The sequence below is a fragment of the Myotis davidii genome, unplaced genomic scaffold (assembly GCF_000327345.1).
Source record: "Myotis davidii unplaced genomic scaffold, ASM32734v1 scaffold252, whole genome shotgun sequence".
In the NCBI taxonomy this organism is placed as follows: Eukaryota; Metazoa; Chordata; class Mammalia; order Chiroptera; family Vespertilionidae; genus Myotis; species Myotis davidii.
The window spans coordinates 735,359-747,668 of record NW_006283768.1 but is presented as its reverse complement, the minus strand read 5'-3'; the positions used below and the strand labels follow the sequence as shown (position 1 = coordinate 747,668).

Below are 12,310 nucleotides of genomic sequence, written 5' to 3'. Positions count from 1 at the left end.
CTATCTCTTTTTTCAACGTCCTGTAGTTTTCTGAGTAGAGGTCTTTTACCTCTAAGTTTATTCATAGGTAGCTTAATTTTTTTGGTGCGATGGTAAATGGGATTGTTTTTTTAGTCTCTCTTTCTGAAAGTTCACTATTGGTGTATAGAAATGCCTCAGATTTCTTGGGGTTAATTTTGAGTTCTATATTTAATGGGTGATCACTTTGTAAGTTAGATAAATGTCTAATCATTTGGGTTCTACACCTAAAATGAATATATTTTATGTCAAATATAATTTAAAAAGTTTTTAAGTATAATAAAAAATAAAATACAGCCATGTTGTAGAATGTTTTTTAATATAAGAAATTTCAGCTATTTTAATGTGGTATTGCCAGAAGAAGGTTTTTAATCATGTTCTTTCTGTTTTGGAATCAGTGGCTCTATTGCTATAGATCAGTGGTTCTCAACCTTCATAATGCCGCGACCCTTTAATACAGTTCCTCATGTTATGATGACCCCCAATTTCATTGTTACAAATTGAACATAATTAAAGCATAGTGATTAATCACAAAAACAACATGTAATTATATATGTGTTTTCCAATGGTCTTAGGCAACCCCTGTGAAAGGGTCGTTTGACCCCCAAAGGGGTCGTGACACACAGGTTGAAAACCACTGCTATAGATGACATTTCTAGTTTTCAAACGTAAGTTCTCTCTTCTACTAAAGATATCTAGAGGCAGGTATCAGTCATTTGTTTTGAAGCAGTCAACAATCAAGTAAAATATAAAACCAGAGATTGTTGACAATATATAAAAATATGCTGTTGTGGTTGTTGGAGAGGCAAAGTATTGAATCCATACTTTAAAATGCTATGTATATCTCCCCATTTATGTTTGTCCAACAACAACAAAACAGACATTGGTTGTGTGATTCAAAAAAAAATTTTTTTTGCATTTAGTAGCAACTTTTCTACAGCCCACTTCACAAATAGATGACAATCATGAAAATGTTTTAGAAGGAGGCTTTGCATAATCTTTGTTAACCACAGTATCTATTGACCTAGCTTTGAAATGCAGGAGCTATTTAAGACCTGATACAGGTGAGGCTTGCCCTCCACTTCTATTGTATTCCATCCACATCCCTTTGAAAAACAGAGTGAAATGAACCACCTGCAGTGTTTTGGTGTAACTTTATGGTTCTAAAATGCCAGCCAGTAGATGAGTGCTTATCTAACTATATAAGAATCACCCAGGGATCCTGGTCAGGTAGCTCAGTTGGTTAAGCATTGTCCCAGGACGCCAAAGTTGCAGGTTCCATCCCTAGTCTGGGCACATACAAAATCTACCAATGACTGCATAATAAGTAGGTAGAATAACAAATCCATCTCTCTCTCTCTCTCTCTCTCTCTCTCTCTCCAGCTAAGAATATAGTTATTTCCATTGTTGTTTGTTTTCTTTCTTCTCCCATTCCTCTTCTCTTCATAACCCTTCCTTCCTTCCTCCCTCCCTCCCTCCTTCCTTTCCTCTCTCCTGCTACAATCAATAAATAAAATTTCTCTCTCTCTCGCCCTCCCTCCCTCCTTTCCTCTTTCCTGCTACAATCAATAAATAAAAATCACCCAGGGAAGTTTGATAAAAGTAAAGATTTCCAACTTTTCTGCTTCCTCTTTTTTTTTCCCCTTGCATAGTGCCAGGAACTTAAATGTCTCCAGCAGACAGGTTTAGGAATTATTGCCCAAGGGGTTTCTAAATACATGTCTAAGTCAAGACTGTTATGAATTGATGGAATTTTAGTACCGTCACGAATTCCATGATTTTTTCCCTCCAAATTTACAGGTGTGACTGTGTACGAAACAAAATGTTTGTTGCAGTTTTTGGAGTGATTTCTACTGCCTTCGCAGTGTTGAGCGGCTTTGGCCTGATGTTGTTCATTGGGGTGCCATTTGTGACCATAATTAAAAATGCACCATTTCTTGTTCTCGGTGAGTAAAACAAAACGTGAGACTACACACTGAGCATTTGGGGCTATGGGATACCTAAGAAAGGAAATTATTTTATATTAAGCAAAATAATTATGTTTAAGTTACTCTACAGATCCAAAGTAAGGTGCCAGAAATAAGAAAATAACATTGAATTATGTATTTTTAGAGTTGAAAAAAGCAAGCACCCCAAATGGAAGTATAAGGAACATGAACAGGCTATACACACCAAAAATTGAAAATATAAGAAAAAAATATTTGATTTCTCCATTAATCAAGGGATTCAAATTGAACCAAGAGGGAGATACCTCGTTTTCTTATTAGATTAATAAAAATTAGTAAGATTGAAGTTTTGGGTAAAATTGTGTACAAATGAGCACGCATATTTTGCTGGGGGAAATTTTAAATTGGGACACACTTTCTTTTAGTGCAACTTTGCGACAAATAAAAAATACTTTAAAATTTAAAGGAGGCCCTGCCAGTGTGGCTCAGTTGTTGAGCATCAACCTGTGAACCAGGAGGTCATGGTTCGATTCCCAGTCAGGGCACATGCCTGGGTTAGAGGCTCAATCCCCAGTAGGGGATATGTAGGAGGCAGCTGATCAATGATTCTCTCTCATCATTGATATTTCTATGTCTCCTTCTCCCTGACTCTCTGAAATCAATAAAAATATATATTAATAAATATTTTAGACGAAATACCTTTGATCTATCAATTACACTGCTAGGAATTTGTCCTATTAATTGAACAATTGCTCGAAAAGTAGAACATGTTCATTTTGGTGTGATTTAGAATAGGAAAATATTGAAAACAACCTAATCCCATATCAAGATGGGATTGGTCAATTCAAATATAGCATATTAAAATTTTGAAATCATTTCCAGTCTTTAAAAAGAAGTAGACATATTAAATGAAAAATGAAATATTTCATTTAATGAAATGTTAAATGAAAAAATACTGGTTATGAAATGAAAGTTTGAAATAGAGTGGTACATTTGTATAGAGCAAATTCTGAATGGATAAACATCAAAATGTTAGCAGGAATTATCACAAGGATGGAATTACAATCACTTAAATTTTTTGTTTGTATTTCTCTGTAATTTCAGAATTTATTTTAGAGTAAGCATGAGAAAACAAAGGTGTTTATATTTTGGAAAACAAGCAACTTGAAAGAAATAATATTTGGTTTTCTGGGGGAGATAGTGGATTAGCTATACACCGGAATTCAGCTTATTTATTCTAGCTCTTCAGTGCATACCTTCTTCCCATACACCCACATTTAATCTCTCAATCTTCCCCACAGCCATAAATAAGTAAAGTGTGTATAACTGACTTAATATAAACCATTTTTTGTATAGTCTGTGTGTACATAGGAGTGTGTGTATGAGTGTGTTTGTGATTGCAGCAACTCAAAAACTGTATATGGACAATTTCTTAACAGTGTCCTATAAATAATAAAACTAGTTTGTTGGTTTTTGTCTTCTATATTTTTTTAATTGATTTCAGAGAGGAATGAGATAGAAACATCAATAATGAGAGAGAATCATTGATTGGCTGCCTCCTGCACACTCCCCATAGGGATCAAGCCCGCAGCCCAGGCAAGTGCCCTGACCTGGAATCAAACTGTGACCTCCTATTTCAGAGGTCGACGCTCAACCACTGAGCCATGGTGGCTGGGCAAAAACCAGATTTTAGATATCTAATAAATATCAATGAATTCATTCTTGGTTATTTTAATGTAGGTACTTCTACCTCGATTATACCCACAGAACATCTGAATTAGAGGCAGACTTGCAATCTCCATTGCAATCCATAGAAATGATCCCCCAAAATTTAAATTAAGACCAGCATTTTACTTCCAAGTACTGACTATATCATCGCTCTAGTAGAAAGCGTGAGGAAGTAAAATGTATCGGCAGCATGCTCATGCTTTCTTTCTAATCCCCTTTCTTCTTTATAGTCCTCCTTTCCCAATCTTTAATGACAATTTCAGTCTCCTTTATTTCAAACCAATCATGAAATGTCAATGTAGAAAAGAACTAATCACCTAGTAGGCGTTAATATGTAAAGGATCCTTGATATTTATTTTGGGACATAATTCTGATATCAAGAGTACTTTCATTTTAATGAGAGAAGACCTTAAACTAGGCAAGTGAAGTTTGAATGATAGCATTCTGTCTATCAAAAACAGACCAGCAGGAAAACTGTGTGTGTGTGTGTGTGTGTGTGTGTGTGTGTGTGTGTGTCTATAAACTATGTGGTGCCTCTCAAATGATACCACATTGATAGCTAGATGCTTACTGTAGAACAGGTAAATCCAACTTATATTTTAAGCAACAGAATTATTGCTCATTGTGTTTGTGCATTAGTATGAAACATCTCATGAGAGAAAATGGTTTCTCAAGTAATCTAGCAAAATCAAAGATGCATTGCTAACCGTGCTTCCACTAACAACCAATCAACCAGGTTTCCTGACTCATCATTGAAACTCCTTAAATGAAGATTAGGAGTAGGATATATTGTGCTATGTCCAAAGAATAGGAGTATGTACAAAGCACAGAATTATTACAGAAGAAGGAGTGATGAATTCTGTTGTGGATTCAGAGGCAATGAGAGAAAGTAGCATCAAAGCACAGATTGGGCAAGGTAAATAAGACCTGAAAGAAATGGAAAAATAAGATGGCTTGAATTGATCTATTTGAATTTTTAAAATAAGTTTTCATTGACTTCAGAGAGAGAGGAAAGGAGAAGGGGGGGAAGAGAGAAAGAAGAGAGAGAGAGAGAGAGAGAGAGAGAGAGAGAAAGAGATGTGAGAGCACAACATTGATCCATCACCTCCTGCACACCTCCTACTGGGGATCAGCCTGTAACCTAGGCATGTGCCCTGACAGGGAATCGAACCAGTGACCTGTAGGTGCACAGGATTACACTCAACCAACTAAGCCACATGGGCCAGGGTGATCTGTTTAATTTTTTAATAGAAATTAATATTTATGAAGATTGTTTCTTTTATTAACAGGTGTTGGGGTCGATGACATGTTTATTATGATTTCCGGCTGGCAGAAGACCAAACTTGTGAATAGCATAAGACATCGCTTATCCAGGACCTATTTAAAAGTGGCAGTGTCCATTACAATCACCACTGTCACTAACATCCTGGCCTTCTATACGGGAATTATGACCTCCTTCAGATCGATACAGTACTTTTGCATCTACACAGGAACAACCCTGTTCTTTTGTTACTTGTATACCATCACCTGTTTTGGAGCAGTCATGGCCCTGGATGGTAAAAGAGAAATAGCCTGTCTACGTTGGTTAAAAAAGCCAGATATGGCTGACAAGAAATGTTCCTCATTAAAAAGATGCTGCTGTCTCCCATTTGATTCTCTCCCAGATGAACTGGAAGCTGATATCCATCCAATGAATTTGTTCTTTAGAAACTATTTTGGTCCTTTTCTCACACGCACTAAGATCAAGATTTTTGTAGTGCTTCTGTACATATCGTACCTCATAAGTAGTATATATGGATGTTTCCAAGTGCAGGAAGGTTTAGACCTTCGAAATTTGGCAAGTGACGATTCCTACATTACACCATATTTTGATGTAGAGGAAGAACATTTTCCACGTTATGGTCCCAAGGTTATGGTTATTGTTACTGAAACTCTTGACTACTGGGATAAAGATGCTAGGCAAAAATTGGAAAAATGTCTGGCAGATTTTGAAAAAAATGGCTATGTAGATGAAGCTCTTACAGAGTTTTGGTTACGAGAATATGTGCAATATATGAAAGATAAAAAGCAAGATATAAATGATAAGAATACCTTTATGAAGAGTATTTCCAGTTTTTTGGTGGATTTTCCACATTTTAAGTATGATGTTAATATTTCATCATCCCATGAAATCATTTCTTCCCGTGCCTTCATTCAGTCCATGCATATTTCTACTTCAACCAATAAGAAGAAGATGTTAATCCAGTTCCGAGACTTGGCCAAAAATTGTGAAATTCCCCTAATGGTGTATAACGCAGCATTCATATATTTTGATCAGTATACTGCAATCATAGAAAACACTATTCGAAATGTCATTGTGGCATCAGCAGCTATGTTTGTTGTTTCCTTATTGTTAATTCCTCACCCACTGTGCTCCTTGTGGGTAACTTTTGCTATTGGTTCTGTTATTGTAGGAGTAACGGGTTTCATGGCATTCTGGAAGGTCAATCTTGATTCCATATCCATGATTAATCTTGTCATTTGTATAGGCTTTTCTTTTGATTTTTCTGCACACATTTCCTATGCATTTGTTTCCAGTTCTCAGCCCTCAGTAAATCTAAAAACAATTGAGGCATTGTATATGCTAGGCTACCCTGTGTTACAAAGTGCAATTTCAACAATAATAGGGGTGTCTGTCTTATCTGCAGCCAAAGCATACATCTTCAGGACATTTTTTAAGATTATGTTTCTTGTTATGGTATTTGGGGCTGCTCATGGTCTAATTTTCATTCCAGTATTCTTAACCTTTATTTGAAGGTTTGTTTGAATATCCACTAGCAAATCAAAGACCAATTATAGAATTTCTCATTGCCCAAACTCAATCTGATAAAAATGCACTAGTAACAAAAGTCAACAAACTAAAAACAAAGACACATTTCCTTGAATTGAAAATCCCATTTTAAAATGTTATTTAAAATATCCTGAGAAAAATTCATTAGTCTTTCATTAAAATATCTTTACTAAATTAGAAATTGTTGTCATTTTTATTATAATCTATGCACAATGAAGTATAAAGTATAAATTTCCAGGGTTTTTTTTCCATTTATTCATCATTACAAGTTCATGCTTGGAATGCAAGTATTTTATATATTGTATCATAAATGGAATTTTTTTTTTAATCCTCACCCGAGGATATTTTTTCCGTTGACTTTTAGAGAGAGTGAAGGGTGGGGGAGAGATACAGAGAGAGAAATACTGATGTGAAAGAGACACATCGATTGGTTGCCTCCCACATGTGCCCTGACTAGGACCAGGGATTGAGCTGGCAACCTAGGTATGTGCCCTTGACTGGAATGGAACCCGGGACCCTTCAGTCCACAGGCTGACATTCTATCCACTGAGCCAAACCAGCTGGGGCAATATTATTTTTATTGTACTTCCTATATGTATCATTATGTAAAAGTTTAATTTACTTATTCTCCAAGTCTGGACTATTCTGTGTTTTCTTAATGGCATTATAATGAACTGAAGTTTTTAAAGTTTTGAAATCCAATTTATCTTATGTTTTTGGTTAGTGTTTTCAGTGTCCTCTCTAAGAAATGTTTGTTTATTCCAAGATTAGAAAATATTCATCTGTCCAGCGTAGGTAAAGGTGGTGCTCCACCTCCTCCCACAACCACATTAAAATTACAACTACACTCCACAACAACCATCATTCAGAATCTCCTGAAATCAAGCTGAATGGAAGTCCTACAACTATGAAATTAAAGAAGAAGCCACATCAAAACTGGTAGGAGGGGCAGAGACGCGGAAGGGCTGGTCCCACTCCCACACATGGTAGGAAATAACCTTGAGGGATATCTTGGCTGTGAAGGTCCCCCCTGACGGTAAAACCCCCCACCCTCCCCCAGCTCAGGGTTTCAGTGCCAGTAACAGAAGTCCCATAACTTGTGGCTGTAAAAACCAGCATGGATTGAAGCTGAGGGAGGCTGCTGGAATCCCAGGCAGTTTCTCTTAAAGGGCCCACATATGGACTTATTTGGACTCAATCCCTCTGAGCTCCAGCTCAAAGGCAGCAGCTTAAAAGGCATGAGAGACATATGGGAAGGAAGTGAATTGTTTGGCATCAGGGTGAAAGCTAAAGGGGCAGCCTTCTCCCAGACAGGAGTGCTTGTAGAGGCTATTTTTTCTGAGCCCTTTACCCTCAGAGCCAGCAGATGGGTGCCATGTCTGAGACTCTATTAATATGGCTCATACTGTTTGCAACCCGTCCCCCACCCCAGTAATTTTGAGACCCTGCCCCACCCAATTTTCAGGCCCACCCAAGCTATTTCCAGTGGCTTTATCATAGGAATACCCTGTCCTGGGTCAGGCTTCAGATTTTTCTAAAATCTCTCAGACAAGTAGCATCTGGCCTCAGCAAACCCCATACCTCTCATTAAGTGGTCCCAGGCCTGGCACTAGCAGCATCCAGCCTTGGTTCACAGCTTGGCCTTGCCTGGGGACCTCTAAGCCCAGCATAAGAAGTAGCCATCCACAGACCACTTTGTAACTTATGCCTGGTGGCCCCAGGCAGAACACAGTGACTGATGTTGGCCTGCACCTTCTAGGAGGCCCCAGAGCCAGTACAACCAGTGGAAAACTTCAGACCATGTTGAAGCACCATCATTCAACCACCTTTGACACATTCAAGGGGTGGACTCAGTGGTGACCAGAGCCCTACTGCTTTGTGTGACGGGCCCCTGCACAGCTGATCCTCCAAGATGGTCACAGGTAGGTGGTCAGTGATCAAAGCCAGTCCATGATGGGCGAAGAGCAATCAAGACTCAATTACAACAGAAGCATATTCAGCCCACATGAGGGGTACACCTCAAATTCCCAGCTGGGGTGATCAGGGAGGCTATTCCACTGGACCCTAAAGGACATCTACTACATTAGGCCATGCTGCTAAGCCGAGGAGATGTAGCAGCTCTACCTCATACATAGAAACAAAAAAAAAGCAGAAAGGCAGCCAAAATGAGCAATAAATATTTTCTTAAAATTAAAACCAGCGCCAAAACCGGTTTGGCTCAGTGGATAGAGCGTCAGCCTGTGGACTGGAGGGTCCCAGGTTCAATTCCGGTCAAGGGCATGTATCTTGGTTGCGGGCACATCCCCAGTGGAAGGTGTGCAGGAGGCAGCTGGTCGGTGTTTCTCTCTCATTGATGTTTCTAACTCTCTATCCCTCTCCCTTCCTCTCTGTAAAAAATCAATAAAAAATATTTAAAAAAAAATTAAAACCAGCAAAAGACATCAAGAAAAATGTAAAAGAAATTTGAACCAATAATGCCAAACTCATACTAGCAATAGAAATACCAATAGCATCTGATTTAAGAGCTGCAATAGATACTTCCAATCCACCCAAACCAAAAAGAAGCGGTTGAAAAATATCCTATGCAAATGCAATAATTTTTTGGACTCCAATCTTATCTTTGGTCATTCCTCCAATGAAAGTCAATATTAGTGTGCATAATCCTCCAGCTCCACGTGTACTGATGCTATTGCTGACTAAGATGGCAGAAACACACAAACCCAAAATAAGGCATGCTCTCTTCATTGGAAGATTTGTCTGGTCTTCACTTGGAAAATATCAAAGAAAAATTCCCAAAAATGTTCCTAGTAGCACACCAATAATTACATTCTGAAAAGAAGTTAGGAGATTATGAAGTTTGCCACCCGTGGGGAAGATATGCTCATGAATGTACTAAATCTAGCGATAGCGACAACATCATCCACACTGCTAGCAGCCATTAGTAAGGTTGGAATGCCTTTCTCAATGCCATATCCTTCTTCTTGCAAATGTAGCATGGAAGGGACAACAACATCAGGAGAGACAGCACCTACCACAAAACCTAAAAGAAATCCCCATTCCCAGGGAAAATTCATAAGGACGTGGAAAATAACGGCAGTCGAACATGCCTCCATGAGGGATGGACCCATAGACAATCTTAAACAAACTCTCTTCAAACACTTCAAAGCCTGTGGATCGAGTCCAAGTCCAGCTTTTATTAGGAAAGGGTAAGGGCAGTATTTCTTAAAGTTGAAGACCACTTGTTACTAATATGGATGCACTCACTGATATATGGAGCATTCCTAATGGTAAAACCAGCCAATAACATCCCAAGAAGAGATGGAAGTGGAGGCACTGAAGGTATTCTAATGACTTCCAAAAGTTTGCCCCCAATTAGGGAACAAAAAAAGACAATGAATAGTCCAAATAAATTTTCATCAGGGTAATGGTTAGGGCTTGAGATTGACCAGATTGCAAACCATAGAATAAAAATTAAAACTCCATTTGTAACACAGTTATTCAATCGTCCTTGTGGAGGACAAGTACTTTTTGTCACCTGTGGTTTTGTTTCCTCTGTTTCTGAGAAGACCATTTCCTTAGTTTCTTCGTCTTCTCCAGTATTATCATCTTTGAGGATCTATAGCTCCTTTAGATCTATAACTCTCCACCCTGGCACCCAGCAACCACCACACACTCTGCGTGAGGCCAAAGTGTAAAATACTCGCTGAAAGGTTACTTTAAATGGATTAAATACGCCTATCAAATTACATATGATAAATGAATTTATAAGAAAACAAGATTCTTACATATATGCTGTTTACAATAGACTCACTTCAGATTAAAAAACATACACTGATTGAAAGTAAAGGGATAGAAAAAGATATGAAAATGGAAACGGGGATAGCAATACTGATACTAGAAAAAATAGACTTTGAAATAAAGGCTATAATAAGAGACAAAGAACGACCCAGCAATTCCACTTTTGGGTGTTTTTCTGATAAAACACTAATTCAAAAAGACATAAGCATCCATATGTTCACTGCAATATTATTTACAATAACCAAGATACAGAAGCAACTTAAGTGTCCATCAATAGATGAATAAAGAAGTGGTGAATATATACAATGGAATATGACTTAGCCATAAAAAAAGAATGGAATGAAATCTTGCATTTGCAATAACATGGACCTGGAGGGTACTATGTTAAGTGAAATAAATCATACAGAAGACAAATACTGTATGATTTCTCTCTGTTGCTGAATCTAAAAAAAACAAAACAAAAACAAAACACAAAACAACAAATGAGCAAACAAAGCAGAAACAAACTCATAAATTCAGAGGACATTTTGATAGTTTGCCAGATAAGAGGGATGTTACGGGGATGGGTGAAAAGGAGGAAAGGATTAAGGAGTACAAATTGGTAGTTACAAAACAGTCATGGGGATGTAAAGTATAGCATAGAGAATATAGTCTATAATACTGTTGATAACTATGTATGGTATCAGCAGGTACTAAGTTTATTGGGGTGATCACTATGTTATAGAAATGTCTAATCACTGCATTGTACATCTGAAACTACAATATTATTGTATGTTAACTATAATTGAAAACAAAAATTATTTTTTTAAAAAGTCTGTTGGAGGATAGTAAATTCTTTGTGTCTGTTTTAAACAGTTCCCTTCCTGATGGTCTGCCCTATGATTTTCAGACTTGCCTAGCCAATTCTGACAATTGTATAAACCAACTCTTTGCAATAAAGCTCTTAATGTATATTTCCTAGTGATTTCGTTTCTTTAGTTGAGGCATGACTAATATATATATATATGTATATCTCAGTATAACTTATATATGTATATATTTCTGTAACTTACTTTTTTTCCCATCAGTGTGTCTTAGAGATGGCATTATATTTATCTGCTGAATAATATAATATGGATATACTATGTTTCATATAATTGTCCTACTATTAGTGAATATTTTAGGGTTTTTTTAGATTAATTCAAATTTAAATTAGATTAGATTTATTTTTACTTGCTACTTTAAAAATTTGCTTTATTGACTTCCTGCATCCAGCATTGCAATAATAAAATCTAATATCAATCAGATTCTTTTTCCTTGGCAGGTATTTTCTTCTCTGAAAACTTTTATGATATTATCCTTCTTTAATAATTTATAATAACACTAGAGGCCCAGTGCATGAAATTCTACAAAGGAGAAGGGGGCCTCAACCTCTCTCAAACCTGTTCACATGCCTGCCTGATCACCCCTAACAGCTCACCTGCCTGCCTAATCACCCCTAACCACTTTGCCTACCTGCCTCATTGCTCCTAACTGCTCACCTGCCTGCCTGATCATCCCTAACTGCTTGCCTGTCTGCCTGATTGCCTCTAACCGCCTCTACCTCGGCCTCTGCCACAGTGTCTTCATCTGGAAGGACATCCGGAATGATGTCTGAAAGGTCTTCTGCTGGGGTCCAACCCCAGCAGGTCCAGGGGTCCCCAAAGGTGTGGATGGAGTCGGCGAAGAAGGAATGACACGGAGACAATGTTCAGTTGATCAGCAGCCTTGCCAGGATCTCTAGTCACAATCTCCAGCCAAGTTCTGTGTCCATGTTCTCTTGCTAGGTTCTCCAGCCACGTTCTCCAGGTTCTCCAGCCAGGTTCTGTAGCCATGTTCTCTCGCTCGGTTCTCCAGCCAGGTTCGGTAGCCAGGTTCTGTAGCCAGGTTCTGTCCAGGATCTTTTGCCATGTTCTCTCCAGCGAAGTTCTTCTGTCTCTAGGTTCTGTGTAGGTTCTGTCTTCTAAGTTCT

The 12,310-nt window shown here is 38.0% G+C and overlaps 1 protein-coding gene and 1 pseudogene across 1 annotated transcript in view; one reads left to right on the top strand and one right to left on the bottom strand.

Moving 5' to 3' along the window:
• PTCHD3 (patched domain containing 3) overlaps positions 1 to 6,764 on the top strand; it is a 26,665-nt gene extending 19,901 nt beyond the window's left edge. The window contains exons 5-6 of the mRNA XM_006753896.2: positions 1,819 to 1,964; positions 4,982 to 6,764. Coding sequence (XP_006753959.1) covers positions 1,819 to 1,964; positions 4,982 to 6,486 — 1,651 coding nt within the window. The 3' untranslated portion in view covers positions 6,487 to 6,764. The remainder of the gene's footprint in view (positions 1 to 1,818; positions 1,965 to 4,981) is intronic.
• Positions 6,765 to 8,946: 2,182 nt separating this feature from the next.
• Positions 8,947 to 12,310, bottom strand: part of LOC102762007 — an 8,896-nt pseudogene continuing 5,532 nt past the window's right edge.